This window comes from Dendropsophus ebraccatus, chromosome 3 (genome assembly GCF_027789765.1).
Source record: "Dendropsophus ebraccatus isolate aDenEbr1 chromosome 3, aDenEbr1.pat, whole genome shotgun sequence".
Taxonomy (NCBI): Eukaryota; Metazoa; Chordata; class Amphibia; order Anura; family Hylidae; genus Dendropsophus; species Dendropsophus ebraccatus.
Window position 1 is genome coordinate 187,147,020 of NC_091456.1, and position 22,157 is coordinate 187,169,176.

The 22,157-nt window shown below is 46.2% G+C and overlaps 2 protein-coding genes across 3 annotated transcripts in view; both read right to left on the reverse strand.

Annotated features, from left to right (window-relative positions):
* Positions 1–22,157, reverse strand: part of LOC138786728 (oocyte zinc finger protein XlCOF6-like) — a 622,195-nt gene that overhangs the window by 259,432 nt on the left and 340,606 nt on the right. The gene's annotated exons all lie outside the window — the stretch shown is intronic.
* LOC138787570 (uncharacterized) overlaps positions 1–22,157 on the reverse strand; it is an 89,386-nt gene that overhangs the window by 4,755 nt on the left and 62,474 nt on the right. Inside the window, 7 exon segments of the mRNA XM_069964917.1 lie at positions 7,624–7,748; positions 9,314–10,007; positions 10,926–11,053; positions 13,230–14,190; positions 14,671–14,813; positions 16,376–16,667; positions 19,252–19,304. Coding sequence (XP_069821018.1) covers positions 7,624–7,748; positions 9,314–10,007; positions 10,926–11,053; positions 13,230–14,190; positions 14,671–14,813; positions 16,376–16,667; positions 19,252–19,304 — 2,396 coding nt within the window.

Consider the following 22,157-nt stretch of genomic DNA (forward strand, 5'->3'; position numbering starts at 1 on the left):
CTCCCCTTTAGCCAATCAGTGCTCCTCTTCAGCACTGATTGGCTGAAGAAGAGCCGTTTGAAATTCCCGCCTCCCCTCTTTAGCCAATCAATGCACGGCAGCACTGACTGGCTGAAGAGGAGCCGTTTGAAATTCCCGACTCCCCTCTTCAGCCAATTAGTGCTGCCGTGCATTAATTGGCTGGAGAGAGGAGCCGGGAATTTCAAACGGCTCCTCTTCAGCCAATCAGTGCTGCCGTGCACCGATTGGCTGAAGAGGAGCCGTTTGAAATTCCCGGCTACCCTCTTCAGCCAATCAATGCACTGAAGAGGGGAGCCGGGGATTTTGAACACCTGCTACGCGGAGCAGGTAAGGTATGCTGGCGGCCGGAGCGGCGGGGGCGATCAGAGCGGCGGCGCAGGGGGCTGGGCGGACTTTCGTGCGATGACTGTTTACATGGAAAGATCAGCAAGTTTTTTTACGAACGACGATTTAAGAACAAGTTAAAAGATCAAAATGAACGATTTCTCACTCGTCGTTCGATCGTTCGCTGCGTTTATACGTACGATTATCAATTGAATTCGATCATTATCGTGCAAATTCGCACGATAATCGTTTCTTATAAACGCAGCATTACACCAAGCGATAACGGGTGATAATCGGCCAATAATCGCTTGATGTAATGAGGCCTTAAGCTATTTCCAAGTGGGCAGATTTACCAGCTCCTTCAGATCACTTTGATTTAGCATTCTAATAGTGAATAAGCTATTTCCAACTAAGTAGATGGACAAGGTACATGGACCCACTTGGATTAAGAATTTGCACAATAAAGCCAGTTTCACCCAATGTATTGCAGCAGATTTCACACTGAGTTCCTCAGCGAAATCCACTGCGATGCTCTGCAGTGTCGCAGCATTTTCATTCCACTGCGAGAATGTAGCCCCTGCCCACGTGACCCATTGCTGCCCGGCTAATACATTACCTGCCCATGTAACCCACCACTGCCCATCTCATACATTACCTGCCCACGTAACCCACCACTGTCCGGCTATTACATTACCTGCCCATATACCCCACCGCTACCCGACTAATACATTACCTGCCCACGTAACCCACCACTGCCCATCTAATACATTACCTGCCTACATAACCCACCGCTGCCCGGCTAACACATTACCTGCCCGCGTAACCGTCTGCTGCCCGGGCAGCGGTGGGTTATGTGGGCAGGTAATGTAGGGAGAATGTCCTATGGTCTGATGAAACCAAAGTGGGACTGTTTGGTAGAAACACAACTTGTCGTGTTTGGAGGAAAAAGAATACTGAGTTGCAGCCATCAAACACCATAGCTACTGTAAAGCATGGGGGTGGAAACATCATGCTTTGGGGCAGTTTCTCTGCAAAGGGGCCAGGACGACTGATCCGGGTACATGAAAGAATGAATGGGGCCACATATCGTGAGATTTTGAGCAAACCTCCTTCCATCAGCAAGGGTATTGAAGATGAAACGTGGCTGGGTCTTTCAACATGACAATGATCCAAAGCACACCGCCAGGGCAACGAAGGAGCGGCTTCGTAAGAAGCATTTCAAGGTCCTGGAGTGGCCTAGCCAGTCTCCAGATCTCAACCCTATAGAAAACCTTTGGAGGGAGTTGAAAGTCTGTGATGCCAAGCGACAGCCCCAACACATCACTGCTCTAGAGGAGATCTGCATGGAGGAATGGGCCAACATACCAACAACAGTGTGTGCCAACCTTGTGAAAACTTACAGAAAACGTTTGATCTCTGTCATTGCCAACAAAGAATATAGAACAAAGTATTGAGATGAAATTTTGTTACTGACCAAATACTTATTTTCCACCATAATTTGCAAATAAATTCTTTTCTGGATTTGTTTTCTCATTTTGTCTCCCATAGTTGAGGTCTACATATGATGTAAATTACAGACGCCTCTCATCTTTTTAAGTGGTGGAACTTGCACTATTGGTGACTGACTAAATACTTTTTTTCCCCACTGTATTAGCCGGGCAGCGGTGGGTTACATGTGCAGGTGATGTATTAGCCGGGCAGCAGTGGGTTACGTGGGCATATATAGAACGCTACTATGCTGCAGTTAGGTTGTTGCTGTTGTTGTTTTTTTTACCTGGATGATCATGGAAATGGAGGCACTCTGAACACATTTTCTTTTTTTTAATACAAAAAAAAAAACACATAGGGTCCTCCCATTTCCATAACCAGCCAGGTAAAAATCCAAACAGCAGCCTAGCTGTACCAGGGTGGGAAAGGGCATCTATTTTGGCGCCACCACCCAGTCCAGGAGCACTTTTCTTTTCTTTTTAATGCTGTGAGACTACTGGCACCCGACTCTTCACAGTACCACGTACTGGGGACGGCTTACTATGCCTGTAAAGTAAAGGAATTAAAAAAAAAAAAAAGACACGACAGAAGTAAAAAAATATTTTTTATTCAAACAAAAACACCCCCACACTTTCCATTGACCATTTTATGAAACCAAAACATCAAAGCAGACCACCAATCATTTTGACAGGTGTTTTGCTCCTTCAAGGATGTAGCACCTGTACAGATAGCTGCTTACAGTCTGGCAGCCAAGGGGTTAAGTGACAATGCATGACATCCCAAGTGAACCCCCTGGAGGCCGGACTGATCTCACTGCTCCTTGAAGGAAGGAAGAGAGTCCATAGGGGGCTGGGACCGGCACAGACATCCTCTTTCCTGACACACTGAGCTGGAGTTCTGGGCTCCGGCTCCTCAGATATCCGCTCAGCCAATCAGCAGCTGAGGCCGGACAGCGCTGCACATAGCACCTGTACATAACAGCAATCCCATAGACCCCGGCTGCAGCACATCGCAGAATGCTCCCACAGACCCCTGACCCCGCAGACCATCACATATCATTACTACAGACCCCTGACCCCGCAGACCATCACATATCATTACTACAGACCCCTGACCCCGCAGACCATCACATATCATTACTACAGACCCCTGACCCCGCAGACCATCTCATATCATTACTACAGACCCCTGACCCCGCAGACCATCACATATCATTACTACAGACCCCTGACCCCGCAGACCATCACATATCATTACTACAGACCCCTGACCCCGCAGACCATCTCATATCATTACTACAGACCCCTGACCCCGCAGACCATTATAAGAAAATGCCCCCAGAGAGAAGCTTACCAATTCCAATGTCCAGAAACTCCTCACACGGCCATTACTGTCTCTTCTACCTCACAGAAAGCCGGGGACACAGACAGACCCTGCAGCTACACAGTCCTGACTGACCCCGACCGGCTGCTTCCTCACTACTGCTAGGAAACACTGGGAAACCATAAGCTCCTCCCACACAAGTCACATGGGCGTGATGTCATCAACTGTACATAGCATCTACTGTGTGCTTCCAGGACCTGCCATGTCACAGTCATGTGATCAGTCACATGGAGGAGGAGGAGTCACATGATCAGGGGCTGCTGCTCAGTGTATGCAGGACTCTGCTGTGCTGGATGAGCTTAAGTGATGTGTGTGGAGCAGAGCTGTGTGTGTGTGATGTGTGTGGAGCAGAGCTGTGTATGTGTGTGATGTGTATGCAGCAGAGCTGTGTGTGTGTGTGATGTGTGTGGAGCAGAGCTGTGTATGTGTGTGATGTGTATGCAGCAGAGCTGTGTATGTGTGTGATGTGTGTGGATCAGAGCTGTGTATGTGTGTGATGTGTGTGGAGCAGAGCTGTGTGTGTTATACACTGCTCAAAACAATAAAGGGAACCCTCAGATAACCCCTCCTAGATCTGAATGAAATCTTCTCAGTAATACAAAGCTGAATGTGCTGACAACAAAATCAAACAAACATCATCAATGGAAATCCCTTCATTACCCAATAGCGGCCAGGATCCTGGATTTCAAGTCACACACAAAATCACAGTGGAAAAACAGACTCCAGGCTGATCCAACTTTGCTGTAATGTCCTTAAAACAAGTCACACTGAGGCTGAGTATTGTGTGCGGCCTCCACGTGGCTGTATGACCTGATGAGATGCCTGTATAACCTCCCTACAAGGCCGGGCATGCTCCTGATGAGGTGGCTGTATGACCTCCCTACAGGGTCCGGGCATGCTCCTGATGAGGTGCCTGTATGACCTCCCTACAAGGCCTAGGCATGCTCCTGATGAGGTGTATGACCTCCCTATAACACCAGGGCATTCTCCTGATGAGGTGGCGGATGGTCTACTGAGGGATCTCCTCCCAGACCTGGACCAAAGCATCCGCCAACTCCTGGACAGTCTGTGCTACAACCAGGGCTGTGGAGTCGGTAAGCCGCAACTATGACTCCAGGTCCGACTCCTGAATTTTATCAGGACCGACTCTGACTCTCGACTCCTGCTCCTTCATAAATGGCCGGTCATATACCAGGGGAGTTATTTATCACACTGGCTCAGCAGCTTCTCCCTAATGTCCTACATGATCCTGGGGCGACTTCTGAGTGAATAAAGGAATACTGTATATAAAGCAGCTTCTCCTGTGTGTGCAGTGGATGCAGCCAGTCTCCAGCCTCCATGTCCTGAACTACTCACAACTAGACTAGATGGAGCAGGGGGTCTTTTCCTGCTGACAATCTTGTATGTTTCTAACTAATTATTCACCATACACAAAGAAACACTGCTAACACTGCCAAATCCCTGTGATACAGAGGGGTCACTCATAGTGATGTTAAGGGTCACTGTGGGGGCACGCAATAGCATACACACACACAGCCTGCTGCAGCCATAGCGCACACACACACACACACACACACACACACACACAGCTGCTGCCATAGAACACTGAAGAAAAACACACAATCTTCTACAAGAGAGAAAACACCACACTGAGGACAGATGTTACTGCTACACTACTTATGTCTCCTCCTCCTCCTCTATATTACACAGGATATCTTCATATTACACTGCTGTACATATACAGTCATCCAGCATCCAGGAAGAGAACAGCACAGATCTCCCCCCACACAATGGACTCTTCCAGCTCAGAAACAAACTGCCAAATAGTGACGGACAACTTTTCCCCCGACCCCCCTTATGTAATAGGGCCAGTGTCCTATTACTGGTATATCCCCCGACCACCCTTATGTAATAGGGCCAGTGTCCTATTAGAATGTTGCTCATTAAATATATTGATGAGCACAACTTATAAAATTCATATCAAAACTCAATTATAAATTTTTTAAAGCTGGAGTACATTTTTTTTTCCCGACTCCAGCCAAAACTAGCTCCGACTCCACAGCCCTGGCTACAACGTGACGTTGGTGGATGGAGGAGACATGATGTCCCAGATGGGCTCAACGGGATTTAGGTCTGGGGAACGGGCGGCTCGTCCATAGCTTCACGGCCGTCATCCTGCAGGAACTGCTGACACACTCCAGCCACATGAGGTCTAGCATTGTCCTGCATTAGGGGGAACCCAGGGCCAACCGCACCAGCATAAGGTCTCACAAGGGGTGGGAGGGTCTCATCTCGGTACCTAATGGCAGTCAGGCTACCTCTGGCAGCACATGGAGGGCTGTGCGGCCCCCCAAAGAAATGCCACCCCCACCATTACTGACCCACTGCCAAGCCGCTCATACTGAAGAATGAGAAATGACAAATTCCCATTTGTGGCCTGCTGGAGGTCATTTTGCAGGGCTCTGGCAGTGTTCCTTCTGTTCCTCCTTGCACAAAGGCAGAAGTAGCGGTCCTGCTGCTTGGTTGTTGCCCTCCTACGGCCTCCTCAGTGTCTCCTGGTGTACCATCCTGTCTCCTGGTAGCACTTCCAGCCTCTGTACACTACTCGGACAGACACAGCAAACCTTCTTGCCACAGCTCGCACTGATGTGCCATCCTGGATGAGTTGCACTACCTGAGCCACTTGTGTGGGTTGTAGAGTCCAGGGCCGATTCTACACTACACTATTTTTATATCTATGGATTTGAATGCATATCTATTAAAAAGTTATATTTTAATACGTGATTCTGGGATCTTGTTAATATTCCACGTATTGACCAGTAGTTCACGCACACCTAGACTGGGTGAGGCAACTGTGATTTTTTTTTATACATGTAAATACACCCTTAGGCTATGTTTACACTGCGTATATTTTTGTAAAACTACGGCCGTTGTTGCCGATTGCAACAACGGCCGTGATTAATATGAAAATATATGTTACCTTGACGTCTATGGAATCTCTAGCGGCGACGCAAACTGACGTTTTCTGCGGCCGCTATTCAGTGAATAGCGGGCACAGAAAACCCTGTCAGTGCACACAGTGGAGCGAGAGTCTCCGGCCGCCTGCTCCATAGTGTGCAGTGGAGAGTTCTGATGCGGGTGCGCACAGACGCAGTACCGGCCGAGATGATCTTTAATGAGACCAGCCATTCTGTGACCTGGCCGGGTCAAAGAACGGCCGGTCTCATACAGCTTGTGAACATAGCCTTAAGTTGAAAGGTTTTTTATGGGGAGTGACTAAAGCGAGGGTGTGAAGGTCACTTCTATACCCCATCAGGGTTTTCCCTTCGCAGTTCAAGCCTGTGGGTTACAGATAAAACACCACAAGACATACATGTTATGGGTCGCACGCTGCTCTTGGATAGAACATCAAAACTAGCATCTCTATATGTTCATGTCTTGTCAACAGCCGTAGGCCCTGATCCAGCAGCGTTCACACCAGAATAGTTGTGGCAAAATTTATCACTTTTTTAGATCATAAAACAGCTGTAAAGCCTTCGTGAATTTGGGCCTTTTTCTATTCCTTTTCAAACCTCATGGATCTTGATTTTGCGGGTGGGGTTGATTGTTTATTTAACCTTATCCTACTTGACTAGGTGTTTTTTGTACAGTTTAATGTCCCCTTGAGCTCAATGCCAACTTTGCTTAATATTTAAAGGGGAACTATCAGCAGATTGGATAAATCTAACCTGCCGATATGTTCCTATTGTGCACGGGGCGCTGAGGATGAAGGTATGTCTCTTATGTCTCTGTTCCTGTGCTGTTATTTGTGCCCAGTTAGCTGTTAGGAGCACTGGTGGTGTGGCTATTACCCCTCTGTTATAATCCAGATGACTATATACATAAGACTTCTAGGTCATCCAAAAAGTTTGAAGAAGGCTTTTACTGATTCAATGGAGATAGGTAAAAGAGCCAACAGAATGTTTAAACAGCTCTTTCTGATTCAATAGAATATAGTATAGGGCATAGTACACAATATAGTATAGGGCATAGTATAGAATATAGTATAGGGCATAGTACACAATATAGTATAGGGCATAGTATAGAATATAGTATAGGGCGTAGTATAGAATATAGTATATTACGTAGTATCAAGAAACCAAAAAAACCTATATCATTACTTCAGGATTTCTCTGTACATTGTCCCATTGTATGAGTATTGCCCTCTTATGGATTAGAACTGACCATTCTATTCTTTAACAAGAGGTAATACAAACAAAAACGACAAGATCAGTGTATTCTAAACATAGTGCAACACTCGGTTGTACCAAGATTATTATTATTGTGTATAAAACCTGAGAGTTGCAGCCATCTGGGAGAGAGGTTTGGACCTATAGTGAGGACGCTTCCATAGATGGAAGTTGTTACCTTTTTTCTGCTTTTCATGAGCGTTGATATCACATCTTCTGAGAGGCTTTGACTTCTTAGTATTGACCGCTCAGGATCCATGCCAAGAGATGTAGTTTTGCTGGATCCGGATGGAAAATCAGACCCTGAAATAGAAGATCTGTTAGATAGGGAAGGAGAACTGGGTCTTCTAGCGCCAATGTCTTGAGGAGTCCGAACCAACTCCTCTTTGGCCAGTACGGGACTATGAGGATGACCTTTGTTTTTTGGTCTCTGACCTTTTGGAGTACCCTGGGTATCAGAGGTATTGGTGGAAATGCGTAGGCTAGTTTTACCTCCCAGCTCTGAGTTAGGGCGTCTACTGCCATAGGATGATCTGCTGGATCCAGGGAGTAAAAGTTCTTCACTTTTCTGTTCTTTTATGTGGCAAACAAATCTATTTCTGGGAATCCCCAACGATCCACTAGTTGGGGATGTGTTGCAGATAGGGATAGAAGATGTGACTCTGCCCAGGAGAGAATCTGTTGGAAGATAGACCACAGACGGTTGTGTTTTGCGCTCCCTTGGTATCTCAGATGAGCTACTGGAGTGACATTGTCCCACAGTATGTGCACATGGACCCTGTCTAAGATGTTCTGAGCTGCCAGTAAGAAATTTTGAACCGCTCTCAGTTCTCTGAGGTTTGAGGAGTCGCTTATATTGTCTGGGTTCCAGACTCCCTAAAAGTAATGAGTCCCTGTCCGGGCTCCCCAACCTATCTGTTTTTAGTATCACCTTGGGGTGCAAATTCCACTGTACTCCTTTCTAGATATTTTTTCGATCCAGCCACCAGAGAAGAGATCGTTTCACTTATGGAGTGAGAGAGATCTTTTTGTCCAGACCTCTCTACCAGCTCTAATTGCAGGGGACCCGAAGACTGCCTGGAGATGGTGAATCTTCATGGGGGGGGGGGGGGGATGAGTGGATTCTATTTAATATCCCTCTTTGATGATATCTATTACCCAGTTATTCTTGGTAATAGAACCCCACACTTCTGAAAAGTCCTGCAGTCTTCCCCTTACAGGACAAATGTCATTGTTTGTCCTGGGAGGCTTTGAGATTGAAAATTTTTTTTCCCTTTGCCTCCCTTAGAATAACTCCAGCGGCCTGCTTACCCTTTGCCCCGATAACTTTCCTAGAACTTAGGTCGTTTATACTGCTGTTTTTAGTAGTGCTCTTCTCTTCTTGAAGAGCCTTCAAAGGGTATACCACATAATTTGGATTTCGCCGCATTGTCCCCTGTCCAATTCTTCAGCCAGAGCGCACGGTGGGCTGCATTGGTAAGAGCGCCATCTTTAGCCGCAAATCTGATGGATTCTGCCGTGGCGTCAGCTAGAAAGGCGGTGGCATCCTTTAACAGGGGCAAGGAATCAACAATTTTTTGTCTTGGCATTTTGTTGTAAGTGGCCCTTCAGTTGCTTTATCCATATGTAGAGCGCCCTAGCGACGCAGGTGGCAGCAATATTATTCTTTAAAGAATAAGACACTGTCTCCCAGGATCGTCTAAGGAGACTCTCTGGCTTACGATCCATTGGCTCTTTTAGTTGGGACGAGTCCTCAAAAGGCAATATGGATTTCTTTGTAGTCTTGGCCACCTAGGCATCGATCTTAGGGACCTCTCCCCATTTGCTTATGTCTTCTTCTCCGAAAGGAAGGCGCCTTTTAATTTCACCGAGAACCTGCAACTTTCTCTCTGGTTCCACCCATTCATCAGTAATTAGTGATTGTAAAGTCTCATGTACTGGAAACACTAACTGTTTCTTGGTCTTTAGACCCATAAACATTACATCCTTTGGTGCTACCTCCTCTTGCACCTCTTCCATACCCAAAGCATCCCTAACCACTTTGAGAAGGCCGGAAGTGTGATCTGATGAGAAGAAATATTTCTTTATCTCCTCTTTATGTTTGGTTTCAATGTCATTTATTTCTAATTCTTCTGAGATCTGTCCTGATTCACAGGAAGACTCTGATGAGTGCCTTCTACGCTTCCTAGACGTGGAGGCAACTGATTCCTCAGAGGCAGCCACAGAAGCTGAATAGTTAGTGACTGACTCTGCTGGAGGTACTTCGTCGGCTATAATCTGCTGAACTGGAGGAGCAGGTGGAGGCACCGCAAGCATAGGAGGAGGAGGTGGCATGAGAGGAGGAGGAGGAGGGAGTCTGGCCATAGATGTAGCAATCTCATCTTTCATTATCCTCCTGATATCTTTAAGGAAGGATGACCTGTCCTCCTTGATGAAGTCACCAATGCATGAAGGGCAAATGTTTTTCTTGCAGCTAGATGGTAATTTGCTGTTGCAAGATACAAATCTGTCTGGTATCTTTGTTTTTTCCTTCTTAGAAGTAGGAGCCGATTCTTTAGTCTCCTAAGAAGGATAACGAAATTCAGACCACTGATACCAGAACTAATATATATATATATACATAAATAAATAAATAAATAAATAAATAAATAAATATATGTAATATATAAGAAGCTGCCCCTGGTGATAGTAATATATATAATCTATATACACGGACAGAATACAGTGTGGGGAACAAAAGAAATACTCCCAGTGGAAAAACATACACCATGTATCCAGAGAGAGGAGACCACTGTAAATAAAGTTATGCAGAGCTTGCATTAGAAGCGTGCCGGACTGCAGAGCTTAGCACACGGAAGCCGACCAATTACTAACTGTTACCCCGGTAGCAGTCTTTTCAGACGTGGAGGGATCCATCGTTGAAGTCAAAGACAATCCGATCTACTCCTGCCGGCATTTAAAAGTGAGTGCGCGGCCTCGGAAGCGACAACGCTACTTCCGGTGCCCATGGCGTCTGACGTCACTTCCGGTGCGAGGACGCGGCCTACTTCCTGGACGTGGTCCTTGGTCCACAGTGCTGGTATCTGCCCGAACTTACCCCCAGGCAGTGGAGTTTCTGCGCCACGCATCTGGAGACGGCGCAAGGTTCCAGGGAACGACAGGACCGCTCCTATCCTAAGGCTTGCTGCTGACGACATGGGGAGGAAAGAAGCCGAGGCCCCAATCGACCCCGCAGCTGAAGTTAGTCATAGTAGTAGTAGAGGGGATCTCCCCTTGCCTTCACGTGGATCCCCTCCCTCTCGTGCCTGCCCTAGTGGGACAGGAAAAAGCGCTGGTGTTGGGAGGAAGGGGAGGGGCTTTTAATCTCTCATGCTTTTTCCTGTCCCTAGGGTACAACCCATCTTCCTATGGTGCCGTTGTGAAGGTGAGGAGAGAAAATTAGAATATTATATAAGACCAAATGTAGTTTAAAAAAATTACCACAGAAATGTCGGCCAAATAAAACGTCTGTACAGTATTTAGGATGGAGGAGCTTAGGGCAGAAACGCATTCCACCCAGGTTGCTGTTGCACGTTTATGGAGCCCTTGGGTTAGCTTTGTCTCTACACCTGTTTGGAACCACACCTACTGGTCCGACGTCCTCTAAAACTTGATTATTCCTCTTCCCCTCTACTCCCCCCCCTTCCCTGCCCTTGGACCACACTGGACGGTAGGCCACTCTCCTCTTCTGCTTCTCCCCCATTTTCTTTCTCCTTGTTTATTCCTTCTTCCTCTTATTGTTTTTGATTATAAAGTAAAGATGCACTTTTGTTGATTGACCATATTGCCTTGTCAGGACCGCTGCGCTCCCTAGGGAATCGACATTACCGTTCCATATGATGTTATATGTGTACTTATCCCTGGATCTTGTGCTCTTTATTCATTGCTCTTATCTATTGTTTTTGATATACCTTGTACTTTATCTTGGACTTAATAAAAAAGGTTTAAATATGAAAAAAAAAAAGCCTGTACAGTAAATGCTCAATAGGTGGTCGGGGCTCCTTTTGTATGAATGACTGTATCGATGCGGCCTGGCATGGAGGCGATCAGCCTCGGGCAGTGGAGAGGGGTTATGGAAGCCCAGGTTGCTTTGATAGCCGCCTTCAGCTCATCTGCATTCTTGGCTCTGGAATCTCTCATCTTCCTCTATAGATTCTCTGTGGAGTTATAGTCAGGAGTGTTTGCTGACAATCATGCTCAGTGATACTGTGGTTAGTTAACCAGGTATTGGAACTTTTGGCCACGTGAACAGGTGAAGTCCTGCTGGAAAATGAAAATTCCATCTCCAAAAGCTTGTGGGCAGAGGGAAGCATGAAAAGCTTGAGTATTTCCAGGTAGAAGGCTGCTCTGACGTTGGTCTTGATAAAACACAATGGAGCAATTCTTTGGCCCAAGTAATGGTGTGTTTACACGGAATGATTGAATTTTCACGATAACGATGGCATTTGAGCGATAATCGGCTCGTGTAAACACAGCAAACGATCAAGCGACAAACGAGAAATCGTTCATTTTGATCTTTCTACATGTTTTCAAATTGTCGTTCGCTGAAAATTCGCAGATCGCTTCGTGTAAATAGCCTTTCAAAGATTCACCCTATGTGTGAGATGGGCTCAAGCGATCTTAAAAACAATTGCAATAACAATTTTTTGAACGATTTATTCATCTAAAAGCTGATTGTTATAAAAACCAAATTGTTGCTGCAAAATCGTTAAAAGATCGATTGGGCGAATTTATTGCTTCGTGTAAACAGACCATAAGAGGCTTCTGGTCTATTGGTCATGAGGGGCTTTTTGGAGATATAATTTCCATTTTCAAACAGGACTTGGCACCTGCCAAAAGTCCCAATACCTGGTTTACTAACCACAGTATCACTGGGCTTGATTGGCCACCAAGCTCCCCTGACCATAACCCCATAGACAATCTATAGAGGAAGACGAGAGGCCCCTGAGCTAACAATGCAGACGAACTGAAGCAACCGTGGCTTCTATAATCCCTCTGCACTACCCCATTTGGCCGACATTTCTGTGGTAATTTGTTTTTTTACAGTTGATCTTATATAATATTCTAATTTTTTTGATATAATGAATTTCAAGTTTTCCTTAGCTGTAACCAACATTAACAGAAAGAAACACTAGAAAAAGTTCCATCTGTGTGGAATGACTCTATATAATATATATCATGTGTGAAATGACAATATAATATAGGGGTTTAACTTTTTGAACTAAATTGCTGGGGAGGGATTTTTGATAATATTCTATTTTATTCAGATGCACTCGTAATACTCTGTGAGGGTTTGTTCACACGGTTATTAGACACCACACTTTTTGATGTGTTCTTCAGGGCAGTGTTTCCAGAAAATCTCTTTTTAATCCCTGGAACAAACGCTCCTAATAAGTGACATCTCACTTCATTCTAAACATAACTTTCAACTTTGCACTTTTCCCTCTTCTCCCATCAAAATAACGGACATTAAAACTTGCTTTTTCGCTGTAAAAATGTGAATTGAGGCGTTTTTCTCAGCATAAAAGTTCCTTTAGTCCTAATATCGTAGCTGCCATCATTCAGCTGTTTTATTGCGAGACATTTAAGGTTCAGACAAACCAGAACTTAGTGACAAATCTCCGCAAATCTGCAGAACTTTTGAAAAGTTCCCTCATCTCTAATAGAAATGCCTCCTCCCCGTGTGACTTTACTAATATCTGACAAGCGTTGATTTCTGAGTGTAACATTTTTTAAATTATGGACATGGAAATGGCTTTTCCCCTATGTGAACTCTTTGATGTTCAACAAGTTTTGATTTCCTTTTAAAACATTTCCCACATTCTTAACATAAAAATAGATTCTCCCCTGTGTGAATTCTTTTATGGTGAAAAAGATTTGATTTGTCACTAAAACATTTCCCACAATCTGAACATGAAAATGGCTTCTCCCCTGTGTGAATTCTTTGATGGGTAAGAAGCTTTGATCTATTTATAAAACATTTTTCACATTCTAAACATGAAAATGGCTTCTCCCCTATGTGAGTTCTTTGATGTTCAACAAGTTTTGATTTCCTTTTAAAACATTTCCCACATTCTGAACATAAAAATAGATTCTCCCCTGTGTGAATTCTTTTATGGTGAAAAAGATTTGATTTGTCACTAAAACATTTCCCACAATCTGAACATGAAAATGGCTTCTCCCCTGTGTGAATTCTTTGATGGGTAAGAAGCTTTGATCTATTTATAAAACATTTTTCACATTCTAAACATGAAAATGGCTTCTCCCCTGTGTGAGTTCTTTGATGTTCAACAAGTTTTGATTTCCTTTTAAAACATTTTCCACATTCTGAACATGAAAATGGCTTCTCCCCCGTGTGAATTCTTTGATGGCGAAGAAGATTTGATTTATGAGAAAAACATTTCCCACATTCTGAACATAATGCTTTCTCCCCTTTAAGATATTTTTTGTGAGTAAAACATTTTTCACGTTGTAAATATGAAAACTGAGGCTTTCCTGTATTTTCTCTTTGATGTTCATCGTCTTCTCTGTAAATGTCAGCTTGCTGTGATGAATCAGGAGATGGGACTTGTATAACAGGATGAGATGAGAGCTCTTTGCTGTGAGGGGCTGAGGGTGTATCTGGGATAGTGGACGGCTCCTCATATGTATCTTGTGTGATATGATCCTCTGAGGAGATCTGATGTCCCCCTGAGCTCCTGGTAGTATCATCTGCAAAGGAGAAAACACCATTTCTCTTATTTCCCAGTAATAGAAGCTTAAACATATTGCAGACATGGAAAGTTACTCTTTTTTATGTAACATAATAAGAATGATCAGATCTGTTCCCATCCACAGGAAGTGTCAGGGAGAAGAATCTAGAAGCTGGAGGCCGGGGAGATGATGTCCTTAGTAGGAAAAGTAACAGAAACTCTTCTCAAATAAAAAATAGGACTACTGACCCTCTACATACCGATAACCTGCAGAACCCCAACCAGCACAGGGCCCGCGGGACCCCCGGAACCGCCCTGCGGTTGTTAAGGAAGTTTACAGCTGGGCCGTGCGGCGACCCTGCTCTGAATGGCCACGGTCCCGGGTGCCGCATGTAGCCTGGGACCGCGGCTATTAGCGCGCATGGTCTGATCGCCGTGCCCGCTAATCAAGTAATCAGATGCAGCTGTCAAAGGTAACAGCTGCATCTGATTACCAGTGGCAGCCGATCCATGGTGTCTAGTGGGGTGGATCGCCCCCCCGAGACATTGTCCCGGAGGAGCAATCCACACATCTTTACCGGCCGGGTGCCTGCGCCGTAATGGCGCTGATTCCGGCTCGGTACTCGATTGCCTCCGGCTGCAGCAGCCGGAAGCAATCCAGTGCCTATCTCATTGATCTATGCTGTATATCTATACAGCATAGATCTCAATGAGAGATCAGTGTGCTTATAATAGAAGTCCCCCATTGTGAATAACCCTAACCCCAGTGGGAATAACCCTAACCCCAATGTGAATAACCCTAACCCCAAGGGGAATAACTATAACCCCAGGGGGGGCTTCTAGTATAAGTGTAAAAAAAAAATGTGTTGTTGTTAATCAAAAGCCCCCTCCCGTAATAAAAGTTTGAATCACCCCCCTTTTCCCATGTTATAAATAAAAAAACAAACATGTTTGTTATCGCCGCGTGCATAATCGCCCAAAATATTAATTTATCACATTCCTGATCTCACATGGTAAACGGTGTAAGCACCAAAAAATCCCAAGTGCAAAATTGCGCATTTTTGGTCGCATCAAATCCAAAACATTTTTAATAAAAAGCGATCAAAAAGTTGCATATGCGCAATCAAGGTACCGATAGAAAGAACACATCATGGAGCAAAAAATGACACTTCACACAGCCCCATAGACCAAAGAATAAAAGCGCTATAAGCCTGGGAATGGAGCGATTTTAAGGAACATATTTTTGTTAACAATGGTTTGAATTTTTTACAGGCCATCAGATACAATAAAAGTTATACATGTTATATATAATAATAATAATAATGATTTTATTTGTATAGCGCACACAGATTTATATATCGTTGTAATCATAACGACTTGAGGAACATATATAAAAAGTCAGTTTTACCCCAGGGCGAACGGCGTAAAAACAAATACCCCCCAAATAAACAAAATGCGGGGGGTTCAATTTCACCACACATTTATTTTTTTCTGGTTTCGCAATGTACTTTATGAAAAAATTCAGCCTGTCATTGCAAAGTACAATTAGTGGCACAAAAAATAAGGGCTCATGTGGGTTTCTAGGTGAAAAATTGCAAGTGCTATAAAGCACAAGGAGGAAAAAACGAAAACGCAAAAATCGAAATTGGCCTGATCCTCTAAGGGATTAAACTAAGAAAAAAAAAGGCAAAATTCATGAGGGGTCACAAACTCCATTGAAAAATTCTTGACTCTAGTAATAAGCAGTCAAAAACTTTAGCGCTCGCTCCGCACTACTTTGTGTTTGGTCTCTTTTTTTTGAGCAAAGTAAAAACCAAATATCATCATGACGGGAACATGGACCGCGGTTCGGCCGTATGTATAACTCTGATTTCACCATATTAATTCTTTAAAAAAAAAAAAAAAATTTAAGTGAATATATTACACAACTTCTTGCAATCACCCGTTAATTTCTTAAATTTTTTTTGCAGCCGGTTATGATGTAAGATGAGGACAGTCACTATAGATGCAGCAGCAGGAGACTGATAGTGATATATTGTCCGCTGGGACTGTGCTGTATATATTAGAATTTAGGCTGAATGATTATATAGCTGGAAAACTGACAGGACACAGAGCTTATAATATTCCACACAGAATAGTTACAGCCGATGACTGAGGAGAATGTGTGACTGTTCTCTGCATTTAGTGGTCACTACTCACCTGGGCGGTTACCTGTAGTGATGTCCTCCTTATACTGCTCATCACTGCTGTCATCTGTCTCCTCTTCTTTTACTTTCTTGTCCATTCCAATCTTATGAATCAGTTCCTTCCCTGTAGTAATTTCCTCCTTATACTGCTGATCACTGCTCACATCTGTCTCCTCTTGTTTTTTTACCATTATGTCTGTAGCATTAATATAGTTCAGATCTTTCCCTGTAGTGATGTTCTCCTTATACTGCTTATCACCACTCACATGTGTCTCTGGAGCATTAATATTGTTCCCATCTTCCCCCTGATTCATAAGATAAATATTGAGAAATAGAGAAATATTGTAGAAGTCATCAGACAGTAGGAGAAGTCAGGTGGGATGTACAGATCATAGGGAACATCTCCATCTACCTGATCCTGATCCTGAGGAAGAAGAGGTCGGGGACATCTCTCTGGTGCTGTTCTCTTACTGGATCTGACTGGAGGGAACACATACAGAGACTGAATTCATTCTTTCCATCCAGATAATACAGAGAGGAGGTGTGTATATAGTCCTGTCTATTACCTGCTGATGGGAGGGGCTGCTGATCCTCCAGCATCACATCCTTGTACTGATCCTTGTGTCCTTCTACATACTCCCACTCCTCCATGGAGAAATAGACCGCCACGTCCTGACACCTTATAGGAACCTGACACACACAATGGTCACACAGTCATCCCCCCCCCCCTCCAGTGGTGTTACTGTATAATGTCCCAGCATTCCCAGCAGCCACAGTCTCACCTCTCCACTCAGCAGCTCCACCATCTTGTTGGTGACTTCTAGGATCTTCTCTTCCTCCATTTCCTCATGTATCAGGGGCCCCGGGATTGGGCTCAGGGTTCTTCCCCATCCTTCACACCCAGGGGCCCCACAGCGCCCACTAGAGGACTTCTTCACTACTGTGTAATCCTGTGTATGGAGAGACACATTACTATCACTCCATCCATTCCCAGAATCCCTCACCTCTCCAGTCCTATCCATCTGTTATTCCATAGATAAGAATGATGTCATGATGACATCACTCCCAGAATCCCTCACCTCCCCAGTCCTATCCATCTGTTATTCCATAGATAAGAATGATGTCATGATGACATCACTCCCAGAATCCCTCACCTCTCCAGTCCTATCCATCTGTTATTCCATAGATAAGAATGATGTCATGATGACATCACTCCCAGAATCCCTCACCTCTCCAGTCCTATCCATCTGTTATTCCATAGATAAGAATGATGTCATGATGACATCACTCCCAGAATCCCTCACCTCTCCAGTCCTATCCATCTGTTATTCCATAGATAAGAATGATGCCATGATGACATCACTCCCAGAATCCCTCACCTCTCCAGTAAGCAGGAAGAGTATGTGTAGGGTGAGGGTTATTATCCTCTCGGCCATCTTGTCTCTGTCTCTCTCCATGGTTGATGGGTCGGTCTCTTATATAGAAGATATCAGCAGAGGATCCTGGAGAGATGAATAGAAAGTAGAGGATACAATGGATAATAAAGAATGGGAAGAAAAAGTACAACAATCCCGGCACAGCGATAGGAAGAGACAAGTTATAAATGTGTAGAGATGTTTGAGCTCCTGTGACCGGATCTGTGATTATTCTCCTTCTGTGATGTAAACATTTTGGTTTCCCCATAATCTCCTACCTGTCTGGCAGCCAGTGGGCAGATCCCAGGAGGCGGCAGCAGCAGCAGAGCACACTAGCAGGAGGAGGGGAAGGGGCAGGAAGGATTTCCACATGTACCTTGTGTCTGGCCCCTCCTCCTCTCCAATGATTAGTGCTCAGGAGGCAAGGGGCGGGGCAGAGAGGTGAGCAGTGACCCAACTAGAATGGAGTGTCCAGAAGGAGGTTAAAGGACCTTTGATGACGTCATGCCCATGTGACCAGTCTCATGTGTGGGAGGAGCTATATTCCTCTCCTAGGTTTTCTATGAGGAAGCTGGTTTCCCGGGCATTTTGTGCAGTGTATACAATCAGCAGGAGGTAAGGCACATTGAGGGCACTGCTCTGCAGGGTCAGGAGTGTGTGGGTGAGATGTTCTGTGCAGTCAGGGGTGTGTGTGGGGGGGCACTGTTATGTGATGGTCTGCAGGGTCAGTGTGTGTGTGTGGGGGGGGGGCACTGTTATGTGATGGTCAGTGGGGGGCACTGTTATGTGATGGTCTGCAGGGTCAGTGTGGGGGGGCACTGTTATGTGATGGTCTGCAGGGTCAGTGTGTGTGTGTGTGGGGGGGCACTGTTATGTGATGGTCTGCAGGGTCAGTGTGTGTGTGGGGGGGGGGCACTGTTATGTGATGGTCTGCAAGGTCAGTGGGGGGGGCACTGTTATGTGATGGTCTGCAGGGTCAGTGGGGGGCACTGTTATGTGATGGTCTGCAGGGTCAGTGGGGGGGGGCACTGTTATGTGATGGTCTGCAGGGTCAGTGGAGGGGGGCACTGTTATGTGATGGTCTGCAGGGTCAGTGTGGGGGGGGCACTGTTATGTGATGGTCTGCAGGGTCAGTGTGGGGGGGCACTGTTATGCGATGGTCTGCAGGGTGAGGGGTGTGTGGGTGCACTGTTATGCGATGGTCAGGGGTGTGTCGGTGCACTGTTATGCGATGGTCTGCAGGGTCAGGGATGTGTGGTGACGTTAGAAAGTAGCTGCCAGAGGTTGGTCTGACGTCATGTGGGGCTGCACAATCCTTCTACTAATTATTGGGGTCTCATGTTTGTTATTCTTCCCCATAGTTGTAATATCTGGAGCAGAGGGCGAGGAGAAGGGCCGTACCATCTGTACAGAGAGAGGGGGAGTCTGGTGACAGTAAGTATCGGTGGAAGCCTTAGGGTACGTTCGCACGTACCGGATCCACAGCTAATTCGCATTGAGACCCGCTGCGGATCCCTGCCCAGTAAACTATGGGCAGACAAACTCGCAGCATGATGCACATCCCGCTGCGAGTTTGTCCACAGCCCGCCCCGTTAACCTCCCGCCGCCGTAGCCTATACTTCACCTGATTCCCGCTCCGTCTTGCTTCGTGGGGTTCCCGGCAGGTCCCGCTCAGCCAATCAGTGCACTGCCCCGCTGCAGAGCACTGATGGGCTGAGCGGAACGTGAAGCCTCGAAGCAAGCCGGAGCGGGGAGCAGGTGACGTATAGGCTCCGGCTTGGGCGAGGGGGTTAACAGGGCGGGCTGTGGACAAACTCGCAGCGGGATGTGCATCATGCTGCGAGTTTGTCTGCCCATAGAGTTTACTGGGTAGTGATCCGCAGTGGGTCTCCCTGCGAATTCGCTTTGAGAAATCCACTGCGGATCCGGTAAGTGTGAACGTACCCTTACAAGTGCCAGGATATGACTGTTTTAGTAGATATTATAATTAGGTCCTCCAGCGGGACAGGTGGTGCTGCTAGTAAGTAAAGGGGCAGAACATCGCTGAACTCCTGCAGCAGAGAAGAACATCCAGTCGGCTCCTAGGGCGGCTTTGAATATCTACTAGAACTTGGCACTTGTAAGGCTCAGGTCCCTTCAAACGGCCATGTTGGTTGTTACTGTCAGGAAATCCTAATCAGCCTTCAGCAAGCCCTCAGGATTTCCTGACAGTAAGGCCCCCCTCACACATCCAGGAAATCCGGACGGATTTCCAGCCCCATAGGGATGCATTTGTGACAGACACTCATCAGGATTTTTCCTGAAGGGCGTCCGTTCCGGAAAATTTATTAGATCCTGTCCCATTTTCGCCTGGAATTCTGGCACGAACACCCCATTGAAGTCTATGGGAGCGCAGGTAATCCGGACACTTTCTAGGCCCCTCTCCCAATCCACCCTACCTCCAGACCTCAGCAGTGTGGTGCCTGCCACACTACAATTCCCACCTGGAACTGAGCAGCAGTGGCGCCCTGCCCGCAGCAACCAACAACCCCCCCCCCCCCCCTCAGACCTCAGCATTAGTAACAGTGTTCCCCAGGAGGTGGGCAGCAGTGATCTTCAGGAGGCCAGGACAGCTGAGAATACACTCGAAGAACTACAATCCCCACCATGGCCTGCTAACAGTTCTTGGTGGGAGTTGTAATTTGGCAACCTGTGGCCATTCAGCTTGCAGAACTACAACCCCCATCATGCCCTGCTGACAGTTCATGATGGGAGTTATATTTGTGCAGCTCTTACAAGGTTTGTTGGGTTCTTTGTTTAGTATCCCTGCCTACAGAAACACTAATTCCCTCCCTAACACTCTCCCTCACAATCAGCAGCTCTGTCCCTAATCTCCTCCAGCATGCATGTGAGGCGAGCACCGCCGGCCCAGATTCCTATATGCCCAGGTCATCTGATCTGGCCAACCAATCGCTGCTATCGACGTATGGGTCCCACGTCTTTGCACAATGTTCCAAAGAGTCTCCTGCATGTTTATTGGCTGGGAAATTACGCCCTAACTTACAGGAAAAGGATGATGCCATTTTCTTGAGTATCGCGAGATGCTCCTTCGACCACCTTTGAGTACTTTAATACTCAAACGAGTTACAAGCTCGGACGAGCATGCTCGCTCATCACTAGTCACCATGTGTGAAGGATAAAGGGGCGGGGAGAGGGGGTTTGGTAGGAGAAGAAACCTCTAGCAACTACACTCTAGCCTGCTCAGTACAGAATAGGCTACATTATGGTGTGCAGAAGGAGATTGCGGTGTCCAGAGGGAGCAGTCACATGATCAGGGGCTGCTGCTCAGTGTATGCAGCACTCTGCTGTGCTGGATGAGCTGAAGTGATGTGTATGCAGCAGAGCTGTGTGATGTGTGTGTTATATATGCCTGCTCCAGAGCGCTGTGTGTAATGTACATGTAGCTGAGCTATATGTGTGTGGAGCAGAGCTGTGTATGTGTGTGTTATATATGCCTGCACCAGAGCCCTGTGTGTAATGTACATATAGCTGAGCTGTATGTATGTGATGTGTGTGGAGCAGAGCTGTGTGTGTGTGTGTGTGTTATACACTGCTCAAAAAAATGAAGTGACCCCTCAGATAACCCCTCCTAGATCTGAATGAATGAAATCTTCTCCGTGATACTTTGTTCTGTATAAAGCTGAATGCGCTAACAACAAAATCACACAAAAATCATCAATGGAAATCCCATGTATTACCCAATGGCGGCCTGGATCCTGGATTTGGAGTCACACACAAAATCACAGTGGAAAAAACCTCTAGGCTGATCCAACTTTTCTGTACTGTCCTTAAAACAAGTCACACTGAGGCTGAGTATTGTGTGTGGCCTCCATGTGGCTGTATGACCTCCCTACAAGGCCCGGGCATGCTACTGATGAGGTGTCTGTATGACCTCCCTACAAGGCCCGGGCATGCTCCTGATGAGGTGTCTGTATGACCTCCCTACAAGGCCCGGGCATGCTACTGATGAGGTGGCTGTATGACCTCCCTACAAGGCCCGGGCATGCTCCTGATGAGGTGTATGACCTTCCTACAAGGCCCGGGCATGCCCCTGATGAGGTGGCTGTATGACCTCCCTACAAGGCCCAGGCATGCTCCTGATGAGGTGGCTGTATGACCTCCCTACAAGGCCCGGGCATGCTCCTGATGAGGTGTATGACCTCCCTACAAGGCCCGGGCATGCTCCTGATGAGGTGTATGACCTTCCTACAAGGCCCGGGCATGCTCCTGATGAGGTGGCTGTATGACCTCCCTACAAGGCCCAGGCATGCTCCTGATGAGGTGGCTGTATGACCTCCCTACAAGGCCCGGGCATGCTCCTGATGAGGTGGCTGTATGACC